General features: G+C 32.4%; 1 protein-coding gene across 2 annotated transcripts in view; it reads left to right on the top strand.

Moving 5' to 3' along the window:
- LOC143915320 (homeotic protein distal-less-like) overlaps positions 1–25,389 on the top strand; it is a 111,275-nt gene that overhangs the window by 39,013 nt on the left and 46,873 nt on the right. For both annotated transcript variants that reach the window (XM_077435894.1, XM_077435895.1), the window contains exon 3: positions 7,273–7,460. In XM_077435894.1, coding sequence (XP_077292020.1) covers positions 7,273–7,460 — 188 coding nt within the window. The remainder of the gene's footprint in view (positions 1–7,272; positions 7,461–25,389) is intronic.

Here is a 25,389-nt window from a genome sequence, read left to right on the forward strand (position 1 = left end):
CCAATAACTACACCAAAACAATTTAATGGAAGGTAACTTATTTTTGGGTTTGAGTACTCACATCATAATAATAAGCACTCAGAATAATTTTAAATGGTTTTTATTCAAATAAATCTTAAAATTAGTGAATATATTGGTTAAAACATAGAAAAGCCGAAATGACACTACATTTCAATCGTGATTTTTGCATCGAAAACATTTCTCATTTCCATTACCAAGGGCACTAAGTATCTTTATTATGTTTGCCGATGTAATTTGTAGTCTCCAAATTTAAGCACATGTATACTTAATTTACTATATTTCTGCAGACAATGAGGGTCGAATACCTTAAGGAGCTGTTAATGTACAGCATAATAGGAAAAAAGAGCTCAAAAACCTATTTACAATTCTTAATTAATATACATATGTAGTTTAATTTTGACACTACACTATAAAAAATAAAGTAAAAAAACCAAACTACTATAATATAACATGAAATGAATACGAAGCGTGTAAGCAAGTAGTGATGCATTTAACGATGCTAAATAGACTGCATCAATCCTTTTGAATAATGTGTTAATTAGATCTTCACAGGACTAATTGGTGTTAGTGAGCGGAAGGCTAGTCGCACACCATTCGAGCGTAAAAAGCATTATTTATGAATCTATTAATTCCTTCGCACACTTCAAAGTTTGATTTTAATTGTTGTCGATTGTAAATATTTATTGTGTGATGGGTTCGTTTTAATCGACTTGTACCTACATACATACATATGTGCGTCCAGCCTACGGCGCGTAACACGGTGTGATGTTACTTAATTAGCGTCGGTTGTGCACATCCGATCAGAAGATCGACAGTGTTTATTAAATATGCATAATATTGTGGTTAAATTTAAACGATTTAATTATAAGTTCGGATAAAGTGTGTATGTGGAAAATCGTAAATTAGACTCTCACTCGCTGCCACGCCACTGCTTTCATTTTACGGTTTTTGATGCTTGTATCAAGACTCTTCACTTTTCATTTATTGACAATTTGATATGGAAATTGTATAAGAAAAAACCTCGTTATTACTCTCGTACTGAGATAAAATTTTACGACCGTGAATAGAGTTATTGAAAACCACACCGATTTACTTCCAAATCGTCGAGAACCGCAGACTAAACCTGAAAATTACAAAATAAATCAATTTCATTTCGATAATATAATTTTATTCATACAAAAAGAAAAATACGCTCTCTCCATAGGTACTAATTGATAATGCATGTTATTGAATAATGTTAACACAACAAGGGGAGGTTCGAATTGACATTCATTTCAATTTAACTGATTTATAATACACCCGGTCGTCAATTAAAGTGGAAAAAATAAATAAAACATTAATTTCTTAGTTTCGCCTACTGCATTAATTCACTTGGACTTGGTCCTACACATAGATCTGTACCTATACACTTTTGAACTATCATTTATTATACATAATATAATATATTACGGAGATCACATATACATACATATACCGGGGAAGACTTGCCTACGATGGCATATATTAAAAAATAATTCAAAAAATGTACACACTAGGGATTCTATGTAGAAGTACTGAAATTGGCCACTACCGGTAGTACCGGTATCCTTTTTTTAATTATATTTTCCCATGATGTCATTACGGGTTGCCCCCCAAGTGATACTTTGTATTAAACTTGTATGTACGTATATAAATTTGAAATCATATTCTAATTATGGGTAGGATGGTTATGCCAATTTGATTAGGAACAATTTCAACAATTTAATCGGATAAATTGGCAAACTTTGATAGGAAACGATCGACTTCGAGTCACAAATATCCGAGTCGGACCAACAGTACTATAGAAATATTCTCGATTTAACTCTTTTCAATCAAGGTTAATCCAGGGCTTGAGCCCGGAAACCTCTCGGTGGCTATCATTAACCCAACCATTGAGCTTTGCTACTGGCACATGTATTTGAAAATAGTCACAGGTAAAAGTACGATATTTTTGGCATACTTTATGATATTAATATAATTATTATTTATTTATTTATTTACATATTAGCCACAGCGATATTACAGAATTTTACAGACCAGACATATAAGCATAATACAAATACTATACATATGCATATATAAGGAAATTAGCGAGACATCTATGTTCTAGATAATAAATTGTTGAGATCATATTTAAATAGTGGGTAGAATGGTTTTTGTCAATATGATGGAAGAACCGCTTCAACAATGAAATCAGATAATTTGGCAAACTCTGATAGGAAACACATGTTAGATAGGCGTCACAGATATCCAAGTCTGACCAGAAGAATTAAAGATTATACTCAGAATAAATTATTTTCAATCGAGGTCAGCTCACGGGATAAAACCTGGCGACCTCTCGGTGCTTAGTATCAATGCAACCACCGAGCCATGCTGCTGGCTAATATATATTAAGCCACTCCTTTGAATACCAGGTAAAAAAGGATGTTGATTGTTGATTCATTCTTCAACTATTCCATACAAACTAGCTAATACAACGTTTCTTTCTAAATTCAAAACAATTCAACTAACATAAAATTTAAATTATTATATTTCAGTATTACCTATAGTAGCGAAGGTTGGATTTTGACCAAGAACCAGTAGAATTGGTATTGGAGTTCTCAGTACTAACATATGTACATTTTTAAATTGATTTTTTATTTATTTAATACAATTAAAAATACATACACTTTAAGGAAATTAAAAATGTTTTATTTTTTTTCAATGATGCATACACGTACGTTTGAGAAGTTCTATTTGAAATTCCGGTGTGCCGTCTAGTCTAGTCTAAGGCTAGTCTCCCCCATTCGCGATGCAGATCTAAACGACGATATACAGATTCACCATAACGCCATAAATCAGCGTTTCTTCATAAGGTCCAGAAGTTTTTCTGGCTCCGCGTGCGCATATTTGGTGCGTTAGTAACACGACGTGTAGACAATAACATCTCTGGGTGGGTCCCGATGGGGCCTTTCGGGTATATTTCGGGTCGGAGATGTGGGCGGGGACCCCCTCATCCCACCCTGGGGCCCTTGGGTCCTACAATTTTAAAGAAGGCATACTTAACATCGCCAATGTAAACTTGAACTTGAGCGAGCGGTTGCAATCGACGCCGCCACGAAAAGATGCTCGATTCGTATTAAAAAATCAATTTCAAATATCAATCTGCGTTCACTCAAGAGTGACTTCGAAACAATTTACACCTGATTTCAATCAAAAATCATATGTAAATTGCAATAAATGCAAAAACGTATCTATTTTTTTCAATATATTAAACGAAGAGACGTATGAAATTAGGATGGAGTGCATTTGGACGAATGAATGTTGTTTTCAAATAAAAAATGCCACTGCCTGGAGACAAAGATCTTCAATCAATGCGTTTTGCCGGTGATGACGTACGGATGTGAAACTTGGACATTGAACGCCAAGATGCTGCACAAAATCCAATGCACTCAGAGTATGGAACGTTGTTTGCTCGGCATAATGAGGAAAGACAGGAAGCGGAATACGTGGGTTAGAAGTATGACAAGGGTCATAGTGGATAGAGTAAAGAGATTGAAATGGCAATAGACAGACCACGTGGCTAGAAGAATGGACAAAATAAGTGCTAGAATGGTACCCAAGAGAATTCAAAAGTGTAAAAGGAAGCCGCAGATGAATGAGAGTTGCGCAGAACAGCGACGAGTGGAAGCATGTTGGAGAGGCCATCATCCAGCGGTGGATGGTGAGTGGCTATAGATGATGATAATGATGACATTAAACGTTAAAGCGACAGGAATTCGTAATATGCACTTATAATATCATATAAAATGTGTAATAAAACCAGAATATTATAGGTTTTGATATGTTGCACTTTATATATAATATTTCCGTATACCTACTTTGCAATTGATTATTATTAGGTTTATTTATCTGTGCAATAAATTGCTGTGTAATTGCTTTGTCGTTAGTGTAACGATTGTGCAACGACAGTAAAGGCAATATTAGCATGATTCAATCACCACATTTGAATAGTTGTTAAATATTTCAAAGGAACAGTACATTAAAATTTATAATATCGTATAATGTATGTACATTAAAATAATAATTCATTATGTGTTGGTCGAACGTCTTTTCGCGTTCGATTTACCTGATTTTAAGTTAAGAATCTTCACAACCATATTGTCTTGTGGGACGGAACGTACATAAGTGGTCCAATGAAATATAATTTGACTCTTTATTGAATAATGTGAGTTCGATTTCAGCACGAATTATATATTATTATTTTTATTTTAGTGTCGATCGATTGAATCACTATAATTTTGTGTTGTTTTTCAGTCGAAAACCGCCCTCAATTATTATTAGACATCGACTACTGTAAAATTGTATTATAAGACATTTATTATTCTGAAGAATATGTACATATAATGCATATCCATAATAAAAAGCTCATTATATGAAAGTCACACGAGACAATTAAGTAATGAATACATTCATATCAAACGATTTTAATGCAATAAGTAAACAGTTTACTATACGACGAACATGCAAATATAAATTAAATTGATCCAATTATAGTCTTTTACATGACTTTATATTAAATAATGTATGGTAAGGGTAGTTGATTTAATGGAGCGAATAAAGAGATTCAAATGGCAATGGGTGAGTCACGTAGGTATGTATGTAGAATAACAGACGATAGATGGATAAAAGAAGTGCTCAAATGTTACCAGAGAGAATGTAAAAGAGTTTAAGGAAGACCACAGAGGAGATAATTATATGAAATAAGTATCATGTGTGGGATGAGATTGATGAGAGTTGCCGAATCAGAGAGGAATTGAAGCGTGTTGGAGAGGTCTTCGTCCAGCATTGGATGGCGAATGGTTGTAAATGATGATGATGATGATAATAGTATAAGTTTATCATATTCGGTAATTAAATATCAAACAAAAGAAGGAATCATTAAAAATGAAAATATAATAATAAACAATTTAAGTCATTTTTGATACGATTTAATCAGTGAAATACATTTAGAAATTAAGCCAATTTTTTTGATGAAACATATAATCGTGTGATATATAATGTTACATTTAGAATGTGAGCGGAAATTTTCGAGCTTTCATACAATTTTTTGATGTTTTAGAAAAATTAAATGATTTTTCATTTAAATATTTTAATAAATTTTATTTATTTAGTATTTGCATACACACTTAATTAATATTAATTAAGTTTAATCTGATCTGAATGTTGACTCATCGGGCTGCGTTCGTCATGAATAGTGACTGTATGAGAGTTTTGTAGAAATTTGCATTGAAAATTAAACAAAGGACACTCGAGCGATGAAAATGATGATGATATATATATATATATATATATATATATATATATATATATATATATATATATATACAAATTTACGTGTGAGCGTTTGTGTATGTGGGCCCTTAGAACGTTACCGCGACCCCGCCCTGAACACAATAGCGAGCCCGCACGAAACCGACACGAAAAAAATAAACGTAGAAATATATACATATATGTATATAGAAAAAAAATACATAAAAATTGAAAAAAAAAACACCTCGCATACGAAACTTAAAAAATTCGATTTTTATTACAATGAAGTTTTTATCTCAATTTTATTGGCTTCATATTCGGGTTTAATTTTTTCCGAGATAGAATCTCCGCGCCGCGAGCGACTTGCTCGTCCTTCCGACGAAAAATGTCCCCCCTTCCCCGCGTGTTAATGTCGAACAAAACGTTGTGATGATGATGATGATGATGATAATGACGAGCGTCTCTGCTAGGTCTCGTTTAGCGTCGCCTACGTTAACCGGGGCCAGATCCTTATCTCCGCTTCTACACCCAAGCTTTCGTATGTGTGAAATGCATCCGTGTGTTTTGGTTTTAAATTAAAAATTCAAATACGCTCGATTCGTCGATTTGCATTTTGTTGGTACCTACTTTTGTTGCGTAGGTGTACATAATTTAATAATAATAATTTATAATGATCGTTTGAATATTATTAAAGTTTGACGGACGGCGACCGGTGCTTCCCAATATCAAGTAGCCAGGATGGGGTTAATATGTACGAACATGTATGTACATATGTATGTATATGTGTTAAAAAAAGGTCTTAATACTATATAAAATCATCCTAGTTGTACAAGTCTAAATAAAGCTTTTAGTGTTGATTGATTTTTTTATCCAAATCATAGCTGTAAACGCGAAAGTTATTTCAAGTGTTCTAATTTGGGTTTAAATTTATAAAAAGTAATGAAGAAATTTTTATATGAAAGTTGTATCTTTTCATTTTCGACACATTCTGTACTTACATAATATATTTCGAAAAAAAAACTGTATTAATTTTATAAACATATCCAACATTTTCGGTTTAATTAATAAGATATTTCATTGAGAACATTTTTTAAGAAAATAATTGTTACAAAAGTGCGACAAATTATACGGTCAGTTTTTTCAATATATGTCAGTAACTTTTACGATTTTTTTTTTAATAATAGTGTACCTACTGTATATAAAATAATGAACAGTCATCAAATCGCTTCATGTTTATAAGTATATTTTGTCAAACAGAAAATAGTCGAGCAGTGAGCATCTATTTACTGATGAAATCAAACGAAGTTACTGACTAAATAAATACAGACCTCGTATATATGCTCTTTAGCCTTTTCCATTCTGATTTTGAATAAAAAATGTTGTGAAACAGACTGTATTACCTATAGTATTGTTTGACAAAACAGAAAATAGTCGAGCATTGAGCTTCTATTAAACGAAGTTACTGACCAAATAAATATATTTCCACTGTAACCTTATCCATTCTGATTTTGAATAAAAAATGTTGTGAAACAGACTGTATTTACGTCAAAAAATTATCATACCCAAACCAATAAATTTGATTTGCTTTTTTTCACTTCATACACACACTTTAGAGAATATATTTTATTATTATTATTTTATCATAATTTTTATAATTGAAATAAAACGAATCAACTATGCTTACTCGTAGTTTACATTTATTTTTTTTATTTTTGTATAATATTTTTCATTTGATAATTTAAAATTCAAAAGTAAATATGTACTCAATTATTAAATTTTCATCCATTTTATTTTTTTGCACACACATAGTTACTTATATAATCATAATATATTATACATAGTTACTTATATAATCATAATATATTATACATAGTTACTTATATAATCAACATCAAAAACTTGCAGTAAAATTCACATGTTCTTTTTGTACTTTTTTTGCAGAAAAATGCAGTTTAGGCGACGAAAGCTCGTTAAGGGTGAACGGAAAAGGGAAGAAAATGAGAAAACCACGCACAATCTACAGTTCACTACAATTGCAACAGCTGAACAGACGCTTTCAGAGGACACAGTACCTGGCATTACCCGAGAGAGCAGAGCTTGCAGCCAGCCTAGGACTTACCCAAACCCAGGTCAGACTCAAATCCATACCATTTCACTCGCGACGACTTTTCACACGAGTCTATCGCGTTTTTATCAATCTCTCAGTGCATTCACCGTCGTCTATTAATGCGTTTTTTCATCCATCTATCTATCTATCTATCCCTCCGAGAATGATCCGAGGATCATTAATCATTTTCCTAAGTCAATGCGATCTCTCTCTCCATGCAATTACCTCTAAGACATATCCACCGATTGGACTCGCCTGTCAGACAGTCATTTTTTTTTTGTTTCTTTCGGTTTTTTGTTTCGGCCTTCTGTTCCGAAGTGCTTCTGAATCGCATAGACATGTGCATAGCGCGGCCAAAAATTTCATACACCATTCATAATTTAATTTTTGGATGTGAATTGAGGCTGGGAATTCAATATGTATATCTCTAAAAGTATATATGTATGTATAATACACACGACAATTTATTTGCCTAATTTTTAAAAAAAAATTTTGAATCCTTTAAAAGAAATTTTAAAATTCGACCTTCAAATTGAATAATGTACGTAATTTTGAAACTGTTACTTTTAAGTAAAAATTTTACAACGATTTATTCAATGGTATCGTTCTACTTTTGAATTAAAAAAGTATTATGAATACAATTCTGGAGCTTAATATAATAAGCGCCTATTTCAAAATTTGACAAATTCAATCAAATTATTGAAAAGTACTTGAAAATTGTCATATTTATAGTACTAATACCTATGTCATTCAAAATTTAATAAAAAATAAGATGTATAAACATATGAACATATGTTAGGTACATGTCTTCAATATGTCAATGCAAATTTCAATCAGTCTGATGTAGAGTACAAAGGGTTGACTTGGTTGGTTGAATCAGTCATAAACACCAATAACAGCCCCTTTTTATTTCATTTCCAACGATGCTTATAATTTGCATCACTTGACGCACCCCATTCAATCTAGCGAAATTCAATTAGAGTTCAATATTAATTTTATCCAATTACGACTAAACCTTTCCACTCGTATATGTACGTAAGTTAACTCACCGCTATATTGCGTTTGCGGTCGCACGGCTAATCTGTGTCACGTGTGAAATTTATCCAAAATCGTTGATTCCTTTCGGATTTTGGCGACTTTTATTTCGTTTTTTTTCAGGTGTGTGACTTTTGCGCACCCGTGTAATGCCCGGTAGTCGGCTGATCGACTCTACGTTGGTGTACCGTTAGGTCGCGGGTTCGAATCCCGCCGCGGGAGACTTTTGTGTGTCTTTTATATTTAACACCTGTTCCACAAAGAGCATACCGACATTACAGATTAGTTCTACTCACCTTTTGTTAATTTGATTTGATATATATTTATCACACACAATGATGGCGTACAACGGCGGCGCCATTGTGAACTCGACGCGTTCTTTAATTAATGAACTCGTATGTATGTATGTATGTATGTATGTGCTACTCTTCACCTATTTTTTTATTGGCATTATTTAAATTTTATTTTATTATTATGTACCTAGGTATTATTTTATATAAAGTTGCGTGTGGGACGTTCGAATTGTACATATTCGACGTGATATATGCGATGGTGATAAATTCGATTGGTTGCGTCAACGCTATCGATGTCATTAGCGATCGATAGATTGCGAAAAAAATGTTGATATATCATTTTCAGACATATTTGATAAATATTTTTTATAATACTTTCATCTTTTTTATAATTTTTTTTTATTAAAATATTAAACTATTCGACTACACATTGCATATTATAAAATTTATATATTTAATTAAAAATTATTTAATATGTACGAAGAGAAAAGAAGGGGGAGGAACTAACAAGTTTTATTTACGAGGAATTATTTTCCTTATTACAAGGAAAACGTTTATACATTGAACATTTTCGAAGAAACTATGCAGTCTGAATTATATTATAAATACCGTTTCATAATTTGCAGTCAAATTTGACGGAAAGTCTTTGTATCTTTACCTCCCCTCCCTCTTCTTTCTTTTTAACTACTTTTTTTTCTAACATTACATTAGATTCCATGTATTGTCTAAGGCAGGCATCTCAAACTGTTTTCCGTAGAGCACAGCGTCGACCAGTGACCCAAACATGTTAAACTATTTCATGTCATTAAATTTTAAAATAAATAAATACTTGACTAATAATTCGATGACACTCGAGTGCTAGAAATGGCCAAACACCCAAGAAAACGTGGTAGGCCGAAGCTCGCGTGGAATAACATTTGGCTAAGAAAAAACTTAAAAATAAATGTTTTTTGCTTAGAACTTAGAACTTTTTATTACAACATTTTTTTAGTTTTCCGTCGTAGAAAAAGATTGGGAAAATCTGGTTGAAGGATTCATGCTCCTTACTGATATTCATATCTACATATGTATGTATGTATGTAGATATATATCGATGGCTTGGTGCACAAATATTGTATGTCCATTTTTGAATATTGTATGTCCAGATAGGACATACAACATTCAAATTCATTTGAATATTGTATGTCAGGATGCACAAATATTGTATGTCCATTGGTGCATTGGTATTGTATGTCCTGAATTATTATAGTTTCTACAAAATTAAAATTCGATACAAATTCAAAAATGGACATAAAATATATGTGCACCAAGCCATGAATATGCAGTTAAGGACACATTTTGGTACAAATAAAAACAGTAGTTAAGTTGAAAAAATGGTGTATATTATTAAATAAAATTATTTTATTTTATTTTTTTATTTTAATTTATTAATTGAAAAATCAACAGACAGGATGTACAGAGATAGGTATAAAAAAAAACAAAAAGTAAATAAATAATATATGTAACATCCGAGTCCAATAATAGATTTTTACAAAAATGAAAAAGATAAATATAAGGAAAACAAATTAAAAAGTAAAGAATAAAGATATATGATTATGATATATATGTTATATATTAATTATATGTAATTTGATTCTATTAATATACATTATTATCATACTAAAAAAATAAATATAATTCAATGCTCGTGATACGAAATTCGGTCGCCATTTTGTCGCTTAAAAATGTCACATATATGTATGTGTATCTATTTTTTATCAAACGAGTGACTTGCTTAGCATTTTTTTCTCGTTAGACGCCATTTTGTTTCGATGCAACACAAAATACACACATACCAAAGTCAAATCGAACATATCTACACATGTGTTCGAAAGGTCGGTCGGTTGGTAGCCGTGTCGAATTTTTCTTTGGCGAACACGACGCATGCGAGTGTGTATTTGTATGCGTCTGTATACGCGTGTATGAGTGTGGCTGCCATACACGATGTATAAATTACAGACCGTAGTGAATTAATAAGTGGCTTGAGAGAGCTACCGAAATGCTCACCAATAGCCACTTTGCCACAGCGATTCTCTACATAGCCACAAATTATCGAACATCTCTTCAATCTCTTTATCTCTCTTCTTCGCGGTATGCCGCGGGTTTGGCTGCAATACGCGAATAAGCTTAAATGAATATTTTTAACGTATCGACGGATTCGAGGCTTGATTTTAACGGTTGTGATTTCATGAAAATTTTGTTTTTTAAATTAAATTTATAATTAAGAAGTGAAGCAGTAGGTAGTTTGTTGTCAATTTTAAATCAAAGATAACCGCAAAAATCCTCTTGTTTATAACTGTACGTAAATGGTTGCGCTCCTGAGCCATTATTCATTGTAAAAACATATTATTATATGTACATTTTAAAATATTTATATAGAGAAATAATTTATTTTAATCTTCCGTGATTGGCATATCTTGCTAGTAACTTAGAGGTCCCGAGTTCGAGCCCTGGTTAAAATTAAAATTAAAAAGAATCATACGTTGTGTGATTTGGAGTATTTCTACAGTGATGCTGGTGAGATTTGCTAATTTATGTAATTTAATTGTAGAACGGTTCCTCACGAATTGTCTCCCTATACCTACCCTATATTTGTTACCACTATCTGATTGAATATAATTTAAAATTTACACATATATGTATGTGACAGTAAGAGAGTCAAATCTCAAATCAGTATGCACTGACTAGTAAGTGTGTACATTAGCTTTTGTGTTTAGCTAAACCTTACAACGCTAGATTCCGCAGATTTACTTACATACTACTCAATGTATACTGATTTGAGCTTTGCACTCTTACAAAAATACATGCATACATACCGAAACGCGAATCGTACAGTATTCCGGTACGCATTTCATCAACTTTTTCCCCATTTAAATCGAATTTTATCGAAACTTTTCGTTCAAAATTTAAAATATAATCCATTTGAAAGTTTAAGAAGCGTCACAGGTTCGCTGAAACACCAATATAATTAATAATAAAGCGGATGCGAAGCCGTCTCGTCGATTGTACAGAACAGATACGTCGCACACCCGACTTTATCTTTGACCCTATAAAACTACGAGGCAATTTCTCTCGAAAACGACCATAGTGAGAAACATCAAACTTTCCACACACGCCACCTCCACCCGAATTGAAACTACACGAAAAAACAAACGGAAAGTTTGAGATGCGCGTCGCGTTGGCTCCAACCGTGTTACGCCCGGGGGTGAAAAATACACTTTTGTACAATTTTTTTCCCGTGTAACTTTTGAATATTCAAATATAGGTATATCTCTCTCGATTTTACACCGCACGCCACACACAATGTCTCTCGAGCGTGTGTGCGTGTTTTTGTACAACATACATAATGTATATTTTATTACATTATCCCCGCCCGAAATACTGAAGGTGGCCGGTTTCTGAGTTTCGGTTTTCTGCCCGAGGCCCTCCATAGCGGGATCACACGGCCACCTATACACAAAATGGCATTTGAATTTCAAGAAAAAAATACGTTCGGTGAATTGAATTAAGAAAGAACTCGAGAAAATGTACGACTCGATTCCATCGCGCTCGGAAAAGTCCGTTTCCGGCCTCGAAAGCTCAATTCAAACCAACATTCATCACGAATGCCTCAAAATTTACGTAGATTTTGTTTAAGTGCAATAAAGCAAATATTTTTAAGCGAAGTTTTCCCTAAATAAATTTCATCGATAGTTGTCACACGAATGATCAGGTATTATGTCCCAGAGCAAACGAACCAAAAATCTTATTTTTATCTCATTGCACTCTAAAAAGTATGGAACGTTGTATGCTCGGCATAACGAGGAAAGACAGGAAACGGAATACGTGGGTGAGAAGTATTACTAGGGTATTGAACATATTGGATAGAGGAAGGAGATTGAAATAGTAATGGAGAATGGACGAAAAGTGGACAAAATAAGTGCTAGAATAATACCCGAGACAATGCAAAGGGGTAAAGAGAAGAAGAAAAGGATGACGGGTAGACGAAATTAAGAGAATGTGGGGGGTGAGATGGATGAGAGTTGGGCAAAACAGAGACGAGCGGAAGCGTTTTGGAGAGGTTTTCATCCAGCAGTAGATGGTGAATGACTGTACATTTTTACCAGGGCTGCTGGTTGGTTTAAGGAAAAAAAGCCAGAGTGGAAAAGGCTAAGGCAACAAACAGGATTTTGGAGTTATTGAAAAAATCACGACTCCTATTCTGAAATTTTCCCACAATACAATTCAAGCTCCAATATCGATTTTGAAAAGTTAAAATTGTAAAATTTAATTTTTCCCCATTTAGTTCATTTTTGGACATCTGAAGACTACCAATACAGATTGACGTACATATATAAAGTGAGGTGATGTAAATCATCTACTTTTTTTTCTTTTAATATTTTGTATTTTATTATATATTAATACATAAAATGTAGGCATTTAGCTTGAAAATAAGATAAAAATAGAAACATTGTGTCTCAAATCTACATATGTATGTACATTGGATATTGGTGAGTCACTCTTAGTTAGTAATGTGATTTAAGGGCGAAGTCAGAGTCCGATTTGCTTGATTTTAACTACGACGACTCCGACTCCAATTAAAGAATGGATATCCATTTTCTTTAGATAACTAAGGGCGTCTCGATATATGTAGGTCTAAATGTTCCTATTAAACTAACACGAAACTTCGACAGATTATTTACATTGCATTAAATGATCGGGTAAGCAAATTTATTTAAATTATAATCAGATACCGACTCCAACTGAGCCTTCAACTGTGAGACGAATTCATATTTATATAAATTATATGATGATAATTTAATTCTTTGTGTGTTAAAAAGAACGGTAATTATGTAAAATTTAATGTGTGTTTTTTTTTTCTTTATATATTTCATTCAAAATCATATTGATACGAAAATTCCGAACTTCTTCCCTATAATTTTACAAATCTAATATTATATTTGATATCGAAAGCATATTTTAGTCTTAGATTATTTTTGAACGACAGGCCATTTCAAATGCTGAATATTATCTATATAATAAATTTATTGAATTATAAAATTCAACATCCCCATTATTATCCGTATTATATTATATTAAACATGTGTATCTACATATCTATAATCTGATGAAATATTAAATTATAACTCAAAATATATGCTCTATCTAGAGCAGATATTTTTCGTTATTCAAATTTATCTCGAAGCCTTGATCTCTCAATTCAAGTTACATGTATTTCGATTAAAACGAATTATCTTTTGACAGAAAAGACTTTCAGATTCTTTACGTGTTGTTTTTTTAATTGATCGCAGGATTATATCGAATAATTTTATAAAGTTTTATTCCCAATCAATAGAACGGAATTTGAAAGTTTAGAACTTATGTAGGTACATATGTACACAAATGTGATTTTATGAATGGCACGAGCAGGTATGGCACCTCGAATGTGTGACGCGGAAGTGGCTAGAAACTCGGAACATCGGAACGAACCGGTTCCGTGTCATCATCAACATCATCAGATCGTCCGTGATTTTCTTATCGGCGAAATCGAGCGAACCGGGCGACCGGATCGGTCAGTTCACCGGGCATAGACTCAGCCGCAGATAAGCAATCATTAAACCAATTTCGTTGTAAGCATCCGATTGCACGAAAACGTACAATATATGTATATAAATAATAATAACAGCGTGGCGTGATGATGACGGCGATGATTGTGCGACGACTGCCATACACTACTACTGTTTATCGACGCGAATCTATCGCGAGAAAAACCGGACGCGCCGTGTCGGCAAGGCGATCTGCTTATTATTGTTGTTTATATTGATGATGATGATGATGATTGTTGTTGTTTATTTGATGATTTAAATCAATTTTTGAATGGCGTGCGAAATATTGATAGATAACGCGATTTGTTGCTAGCGAGTATGCAGTTTTCGTTCAGCCAGCGATTCAAAGTGCAAGCTATGAAAAGTTATTTTATGCATAGATATCAATTTATTTTGATATGAATTTTAATAAAAAATAAACATTAGATGTAGTCAGATTATATTTTATAACAAAAATATGTATAGATATAGTTTTTTTATTTCTATATATTGTGTTATATAAATTAAAATATATCTAATTGTTTTACTTTTTAATACGTATGCGTATACCTATATAATTAATTGTTAAGTCATCCATATATGTAATTATTATATGTACAATCTGCTTTGTTATCAGTGCCAATTTGATTTATATTTGATCTGTTGTTTGTTGATTGTTTTCCAATATTTATTACTTTAATTTAAATTTTACAATTTTCAAGGCTTTACGTACATAATGGAAATTAAGTTTTTGCCAAATGGGACACGCAAGCCCTTTTCGATAACCTTTTCTTGAATTTAAATCGTCATTTTGATTAATTATATGAGTATACTAAAACGTAAATGCATAAAGTAAGCATTTCAAAATGTACTCAATGATTCTGTTCTAATTAAAAATGTTATTTATAATATAGTTAATAAAACTTTTTACACTGTTTATATAGTAACATGTTTTAAATTGACAAGTGTAATACAGAATGCATATTTACAATATGACTTTCTTTTATTAGCGCGTCTAACCCAATTTTCACACGAGAATGGTCGACCGAAAAAGCCTGGCGAATCTAATGAGAGCTTTTAAGCCGTCTTTAGATACACTCGAAAGTCTCGGTGCGAACTCCTATCAAAAAGTTTAGATGTTATCCGAGCGTTTCGTTTAATTATCGAAAACTAGCGTAGGTATGTGTGTATGTACCTACCTGTGCAGGTACATATCTTCATCGTTCAAATTATTTTAGCATAACTCGTGTGTGCGCGCGCGCGCTTGCCTTTATCTGATCCGACGAAATGGATGTACAAAATTGTTTATTTACACATGAGGTAATTGACTATGAAGACGAAGAATGAGAGGCACATCAGTGCCGGTCAATCAAACCGGGGCCCGGTCGCAGAAGTGTTAACGCGCGACGACGCGCATTCGACCCGCCAGCATCCGTTCGCACTTTTCTCAATTATTATATTGGGAAAATGCTAAAATATATAACTTTTCGGGTGTGTGTGTGTGTGTGTGTGTATTCAACCTATATATTATCTCGATCTATAGCCATACATCAATGCGCGAATAAAACGGAACGCCTCGAAGACGTGCGCTGTTATTACGGCGTAACGCACCGCTCTGCGGCGGGCGTGGGCGGGGGAAAGACGATAAATTCCACACTTATTTATTATACAGGGCCTCATTGTTATTGGTGTACGTATAAATGTGTACGTCTTGTGGATTTATTCCACACCATTCGAATTGGACTGGCGAGTGCCAGTGGGGCTAAGTCTCCCCCGAACGCGGCCGACAACAAATCATAGGCGGCGAAACGATCGCTGAGGAATACCGTGGATATTTAACCCTCTGCTTGTTTTCATGTCGACGATTTAATTTGTAAATGTGGTTCAGTTGTATTGGAATTAAGTTGTGTTCAAAAGTTTTGAATTGAGTCAAATGGTAAATGAAAAAAAAAAGCTATAAGGCGCCAACAAAGCTTTCAGCGCCAATACTTGAAAAATTCGTTATACTTCATTACGTGTGGAAAAGTTTCTCAATGCATTGAACAGCTCAGAAGATATGTGATTTAATCCATATAAATATAAAAAAGGTCGACTTAAATAAATGAAATTAAAACTTGCATTTTAAAATTTCAGTAGATATGATAGGCTTAGCGATGTTTGAATTGCCTTCAAAATACACACGTTTATATATTGAAATCTATGATAAACTGATTTTGATAACAATTTAGTTAAAATTTCAAGGTCAAATTTTCTCACGATCACAAAATTTCAATTTTTTATACTACGTATAAAGTAAATATTTTTAGTTTAATAAAAATATACCACAATGTCTTCACAGGTTACCCCAATATGATACTGTGGCCATATAATATATAAATAACTATTTTATATAAACATACATACATATATACCTACATATAAAATATATTATATATAAATATATTTAATTTTATTTTACACACATTCACAATATACCCAAAAAAATAAAATAAAATAAAAACAATAAAAATTAAAGTTACATATGTATGTATTTGATAGTTTCGGGGCTATTCAAGTCACGCAAGTGACGAAAACTCATACAAAAACATCATCACTTTGGTCAGAAGAGACATTTCTATATAATTTTTGACAATAAATCTAAATGTAATATCATTTAATATGATAGCAAGACAGTTCCTTCAGACGTTTCCATTAACACATGGCTAGAAAATTTTCCGAAGTAGCCAATAGCCCAACCTAACATAACCAAACCTTATTGAGACTGGGACAGTAATCTTAATATTGTTTTAAATTTTAAATGCATTTTTGAAACTTGCTCAATTCTTATCCGTTGTATTAGCATACATATGTATATATGTATGTAGATACATCGAGTTTATGTTTCAAATGCAAGCTGTATTTAATAGTACAGTAGATTCATTATTTTCAAGTGCTTTTATAAAAGGTTTGTAAGCATTAAAATTGAAATTGTAAATGCTTGCAATTTTTTTATTTGAAAAAAAACTCCAAAAGCTAAGCAAGTCATATATACCTATATGTTATATGAGTGCTGTCAAAAATGGATCATTTTCGAGTATATTTTTTTCTTTAGTTCAAAAGTAGTGCCAAATTTTAGAGCACAACACGACAAAGAAGCAAAAAAAAACCGATACGAGGTCAAATAATAACAGTGACTGGTAGACAAACAGTAAGTAGTTAACCGTACGCGTTATATTCTATTGACTACACGGCCTTTGGGCAAACGTACAATAATAAGAAGACAAAAAAACAACAACAAAGTTTAGATACATACGGTAGATTATTTCTACGCGGTAATTTTTCACAAATAATTATTGGTTTTAGACGAAATGAAATCGAAATAAAATAACTGCTTTCGTACGCTTGGCAAGTGTGGGTACAGCTTCGACCAGTCGTCGTCAACCTTTCGTCAGCAATTAGTGAGCAATACGAATCGGAATGAATGAACGAAACCTTTTTTCAAATGATATTAAATCAAAAAAATCCCCCGGGCGCCATTTTTGATTCTACATACGTGGGAATATAATCCGTGTAAAATCAATTCGGACGAATTGGCGCCACGAGCGGTAGGAGAGAACCGAATGAATAACTAATATAACCATCTAAAAAAACCAAATAACATTACTGCAAGAAGTGGCTAGTCATCGTCGGCGGTCTCCATTTTGTTGGTTTTTTTATTCTTTTTTTGTGTCGATCGGGTCTCATTTTATATTCAAAATGCGTTCGGACTAGTGAAAAAAAAAGGTATACGTATATATGTATATCGAGTGACAATAACGATAAATATAGAGCTGATGTGTGACGCGAGCGATTGGTTCAAGTCGATTGGAAGTCGACCAATAGCATGATACGAATGCTCGAATGACCAACACGAAACTTTATCCTTTTGATTTAAAAAAAAAAATGCGTCATACATTCACAAGTCTCCAATTTCAAAGCAGCTGAATATGTACCTGTTAAAGGTTGAAAATATTTTTCTACTACTGAAAGCCATTATTAGTTGAAAATTTTCAGTGGTAAATGTGTAAAACATTTATTACAAAAGTACATATAATACTTATGTAGGTATATAAAGTATGTTTTTTTTAAATAAATTGAAGGTTTTGAGCGCCTATTAGATTTTCCAATTTAGATTCTCAAACTAATATGTATGAACAAATTCAAATATATGTCGATGATTATGAGTAATTTTATCTTTATTCTAAAATAAATTAAAATTAAATCATTTTGATATCAATATAGTTTTGCAAACACATATAAAGTATGTGTTTGCACAATTATATTAAGACTTTCCAAAATATACCGAAATTTGACACTACCGGTAGTACCTTTAAAATTTTTCACTACTGGTAGCACCGGTATCTATCGGTATTGAATTATTAAGACAATACTATTCATTTAAGCATGCATTTGGAAATAGTCTCGGCATGCTTTATCATTGATTACTATCCTCTTTTTTTAAATTAATGATACACTAAACTGCTTCTTTGAATAGCAGGTCAAAAGAGAGGTGTTGACTAATCCAAAAAAACTAAATACTTTTAACATCGAAAATATAACATCTTTACCATAAGACATAGATTTGGATAGAAAATTTACTTTAAAAATATATATTCTAAATCATAGGGACATCCCATAGGCAAGTAAGGCAGTGCCTAAGGGCGGCACATTTTGCGGCAATCTGAAGAAGCGAAAAAATATCAAAAATATTATAATATGTAGTTGTAGTTGTAAATTTTGAATTTATCATTCAAAATTGAACCACCAATCCTCAAGTGATTTAAATGGGTGATCAAATTGCTTTCATTAAAACATTATATAATGTATATTATTATTTATGTAAATACGCCACTGTAACTAAATGTTCAAAACGTGTTGTAGACATTTTTAAATATAAATTCGTCCTGAATTCAAATTTACATTTTTCTTCAGGCTGTTTATCATTGCCAATAATAGATAAGATGAAATTTTGATTATAAAAAAATATATTTTTTGAGACTTTTAAGACCAATAACGAGGGTCAACCCTTGCGCGACGGCTATCGATTTTCAACGCGCCGCGCCTCGCATTCGAGCCAAATACTAATATGTATAAGCTGCAAATAATAATACCTGCGGGGGTGGTGACGAAGGGGTTGCGGGTGCCTTTTGTGAACCCACCCCACCCAAAAAAAGGGCCACTTAATAACGGTTTCACGTGGCCGAACTGCAATGTAAGCGCCGGCCGGCCCATCTAATATTCAACAAAGGTTTTTGCACAGAAGCACGATACTAGTGCCATCTGCCGTCTGCCGGTGTGAAGTTTCGAATTTGTCATATTTTGAATGCTTATTGTTATACATATTTGTAAATGTTTATATGAAACCGATGTTTCATTACGTCGCGGAGGGGTTTATATGTATGTACATACATATGTAGGTACTGGCGTTCGGGCTGATTGGAAATTCTTTAAAAAGTTTTAATTACATATGTACGTGTGTCGGGGGTGGTTGGGGGGTGAAGGTTAAAATATACTGTTTGTATTCATAAAACAGACTGTATTATTACGGTTCTTCTTTGCTACTAAATATATACGCAAAACCGGTTATACTTTATCGTCACATTACAAGCCATTATATGTCGGTCTATTTATCTACCTATATAGTCACGTGTTTCTCTTTTTTCACATTTTTTTTTTGTGTTTCTATTTCGAGTATTTATTTCAAAACAATTTGTTGAATTTATTATAATGAGATGTACAATATTTATATACATTTTTAAAATTAAACAATTTCGTTTAAAAAAGTTAATTCAATATGAACTTTGATGCGTGCTGTTTTTACTAGGCTTTTTTTTCTTATATGAATGAATCAATTTTTAAGTAAATAAAAATCGATTTGTTTTTAAATAAATACATATATTATATATGTATATTTACATACATACATCATCATAAGTTTATTTAAAAAAAACATCTATATTAAATGTTTTATTTTGAACAACTAGTACGAACAGATATGAGGTACATATTGGTAATCGGATAAAACCGGTCACGAAAAAACCGAATGCGAAAAGTTCGGTCTTGAAATAACCGGTCACTGAAAATTGTAAACTAGGAAATTACGCACATGAAAAATCGACATATATTTTTTTCTTTAATTTTTTTGGTTAGAATGAATTTTTGTTAAATAAAATTAAATGTGTTTTTATATGTGCATATGTATGTTTATATAGAATATGTAAGACACTGGAATATAAAATTTTATAAAACTTTTAATGAAATAGCAGACTGTTCAACCCTCCTTCACCGAAGTAGGGTATGCAAAAATGCCCCAATTTTTACGTTTTTCGTAATAACTATATGGTTTTCAAAACTATACACCCAATATTTCTTGTATTTCTAGAATGAACTACAATAAATTAATTTTAATAGATTTTGTATGATTTAGAAAAGGGGTACATCGTAAAAAAATACATTTATACATTTCTACGTTCAAAAGTATGATTTAAAGGCGGTAACGATAAGTCATGTATTTGACTATTCGCTTGCATATTCTTGTTGATTGATGAATCAGTTAGAGAGAAAGAGACAGCTATATTTTCGTAAGCTATTGTTTTCGTCGGTTTTGGCGCGTGGCTATTGAGTCATGCAGTCGCCTGTTGGCCTTACCTATGTACATACGTTTGCATGTCGATGTTTATCGTTATTTTTTAATACAAAAATAGTCAAAAATGTTATGTTGATGTATAAAATGATTAATAAGATATATATTGAACCCATTTGTATTGACAAAAGTTGTATTTTGATTAAAAAATACTGGGGTCTTATTCGACCCCGGTTCGGGACACTCGTTCGATCTCGACGCTTCGTCCTTCAAAGGTTAAAATAATAAATGTTAAATAATAGACCTTTCAAATATACATATGTATGTACATACTATGCCTATACAAAAATCAAAGTTGATGAAAACAAAACATCAATAATTGGTACAAAATTAGTGTTGAACTACATTGTTTTTATTGCGTTTTTTTTTTTTTGATTTTTCGTTTATAATTTTCTGTGACTGGCATTCAAATTAAATATGAAATGATATAAGATCAAAAAATACTTGTTGTGTTGATAGTAATTATTTTATATTAAAACCAATATTATTTCAAAGGTTTTCTAACCGACAACATTTTTCACGTAGAAAAAAAACAAGTATAATGATTAGCGTTGAATTTAATTACATACGAAACGGCGAGAAGTACAACCCATTTAAATAAAATTAAATAGTCACCGTTCACTATTATACGATAACGCCAATTGTCGTTAATGCGTCCATATATAATGATAATATTTAAATTTTGCAAAAGTCTAGATACTCACTATCCACAAAAAAAAAATGATAGTAATTATGCAAGCGTGTAGTATAGTAGCAGTCCGAACGACTTTTGGTTTTTCGCTTAATTATCGGTTCCAATAATAATAATCGAGAAGCAGCCTCTCTCGAAACCCGAGGAATTGTCCTGTCCATCATAAGCCGACCGGCAAAATGCAATAATAATAAATGCAACGAATAAAAAAGTAAATGGGAAAAAAAACTACCGTAATGAGCCGTATTCATAAACGGGGCGATAGCGAACCAGCTCGTATCGGCAGATAACGGTTCTTCACTCAAAAACCACGCCTATCCCATGTTACTGCATAACAGTTGATTATATATATAAATATATTTTTTTTTATATTGACGATAAGTGCATGTGCGGGAAAATTTGGAAAATTCTTCAATATTATATATAAGCGATACTTTAATAAAATATTGAAATCAATACGTGTACCTATACAATAGTGTAACGACCGTATATGTATACATATGTGATATTTAGATGAGAAAAATAAATGAAAAAAATTACTGAGCCCTATTATTGTACGTAAAGTATACGTAAACGTATTATTACAGTTTTAGATATGTATATTTAAACCTTTTCATATATGACTATGAATCATGTTCACAATACATCTCGAGTCTACTTCAATAGCTGAGTCTACTTCAATTCGGTGATCATTTTTACAAACTATTTGTTAACTTTATTAATAAGTTAGATGGGGTTTGAAATTTTGGGAGTTTATTTTGAAGCACTTCTACTTTTCCGATCGCTTCAAATATTTTATCTACATACATGCGGGGGTTTACTGTGAATAAAAATAAGCAAATGTCTCAAACATGACGTCAAAGGAAATAAATCATTAAAAATTACATCGGAATCATCCGTCAGATCGACGCGATGACATCTGGCTATTCAGTGCGTATCCTCGCCATTCTACGCAACTTCACAGGTTTCACAATTGAACGTTTATAAGTAGTCACCGGAGCCTGAGGGGGCCGTGTATTGTTCAAATGTTGTAAATGCATTGTTAAAGGTTTGCTGAACCTTTTTTATCACTAAAGGCATCGAAATAAAAATACATAGTATATTTTTATAAATATGCTATTTTTATTTCGATGCCGTCAAATAATTAATGGAAACAATCATAAAAGTACATGAAGTCAGTCATTTTTGGTCCAAAAACTTTCTATTCATATTTAATTCAGTGGTGAAAATGTGTCATATAAAATTGTCGTTTTATGTTCTAATAAAAATCGCTCCCGCACACCAAGACTGCAACAGCTTAATTCGTGTATAGTTTTTTTTTAGCATTTAATTATTATATTTTCCCATTTGTTTGCGTTCTGGAGCGAATCGCTCATTCTCAATCCACACCATTATTATCGATGTTGAAATTCAATATTTTTATTTTCGACGTCACGTTTCGCGTCACGTCGTCGTCGTGCTCGCCCGCACCGTCGACACAAGAAATGAAGTTATCATGGAAACTAGTTTACAATCGCATGTGCATTCGCTCACACATACACCGAAAGGCACACACATGCACCGATGCACGTGCAAGTCGATGCACAAAGCACACGCGTCAACCGATTCGAAAGAAAACGCATTCGCACACGTTCGCGACTTCTTCGGTTGGCCGATGCTGTCTGCCGTTTGCAGTTTCGAACACGCGCTCGTTCCAAAAAATTAAACTCATACCTGTTTTTTATTATTTAAATTGCAGCTCAAATGCTCGCACAATAGGATATAAACATGTCTCGTACACATATTTATTTTCATTTAAAAATATCCATATACAATAAATAAAAAAGCTTTTACTTTCTAGTGTCACAATACTTTACAAGGAAAATTTGTAAATGTTGATTGTTCCTAACTGAGTCAATTAGAGTTGATAAGCTTCGGTGGGTTTTAAAGACACTGTCATTTTTTTGCAAACGATTCTGTGAAACAAAGCCAATCTGGCATTTTTTACTTGGCGACAATTAATTACGTATTCAATTGTTAATCACGAGTAGTAATAAATTAAAATGATTAATGTCGCGTTCAATCAGACTATCGACCTAACAAACGCATCGGTTGACTTATCGCTTGATCTATTAATTTATTGTAATATTCCTGCCGTGGAATGTACAATATAATAGACTGTTTTTAAATTTCAACCTTTTTATAATAATATTAATATACTTGTAATGAGAGTTATTACAAGACTCCAATTACCATTTAGATAGATCGCAGTTTACACACTTATAATAATATAGTTTACCTTTTCCATTGGCACAAAGCTGATTTATCGAAGCAAAGGTTACGTATCAGATGTGGTTAACATTGCAAGTGGATCCACATTGATTCCAGTTTTTAATGGAAAACAATGCAGTCCCAATGAACTGGATTGCAGCGTATTTTTACAGTATCTTGAATGACTATTGCTATCTTAAGCATCCAGCAATGCTTGGGTTCAAATCCGTATTTCTTCAAATCCGTCACCTGAACAAGTTGAAATTTAAAGCAAATTTGATTTCATACTCAACGATCTTACATACATCATACTGATCACATTTTGTACATTAAACCAACATACATATATACTATTTGTCTGGTTCTGAGCCTACGCTCATTATTATTTTCACAATTTAATGTGATGTATGAATGAATTTTGATCTTCTCTTTTCAATTCGTGCCTCACGGGGATATTTTGTATGAACGCTGATTCTTGTACATACGTACATATGTATGTACATACATATATTGGTGCTGACTGTTGATGCAAGACATTCCCAATTTTTTCTTCTTATACATATTTTACCAGTATTATATGTTTTATGTACTTCTCTTATTGATTGAACTTTTCCTTCTTTTGTTTTTTATGTATTATGTCTAAATATGTATATTTATTCTCTGCTATATTTTTGACCATTGTGGCGCATTAGAAATTCCTGTAATGACAAACTAAAATAAATATTTATTTTATTTTAGTTTGGCATATAAATTTTCTATTAAAGTTTGCCTATTTATCTGATTTAATTATTGAAATAGTTCTCACAAATTGACTAACTACGCTCTATTCGTTATCACTGTCAGATTGATTGTAATTTCAAATATCACTGTCAGATTGAGTGTAAATGCTAGTGTCATTTTGGGAAACCTTTCTTGGAACTATGGTAAAAATGGTTCCACAACAAATCGTCCCCGGACAAAACGGCGAACGACACAACGTCGCCGACAAAACGATTACGCGATAATAATATCTACGGACAAAATGATAACGTGACATAATTTGACGTTCACGTGCTTATAAACGAATATTTTAACGAAAAAAACGTACAAGAATTCAATAAAACATGTGATGACGAAGATCTACACACATTAGATAAGCCAGTCTAATCGTAGATAACAAACTCTATCATAAGAACTTTCGGATTCTTTGCACTAATAAGAAAACAATGATTCTTTTCACTTTCTTAATTGTTAACCTTTAGTTGGCGTGATTTTGCACTATGTAAATTAAAAATGTTGGTCGTTATAATTATTTTTACAGTGTCAATTGCAAATGCTTTTCACAATCAACAGAATTTTACTAGACTACATTCAAGTAGCATAATTTGTTTAGTCTATAAAAATATATTTTGAACTTTTCTGCATTAAAAATGTGCACT

Source organism: Arctopsyche grandis, chromosome 8 (genome assembly GCF_051622035.1).
Source record: "Arctopsyche grandis isolate Sample6627 chromosome 8, ASM5162203v2, whole genome shotgun sequence".
Lineage (NCBI taxonomy): Eukaryota > Metazoa > Arthropoda > Insecta > Trichoptera > Hydropsychidae > Arctopsyche > Arctopsyche grandis.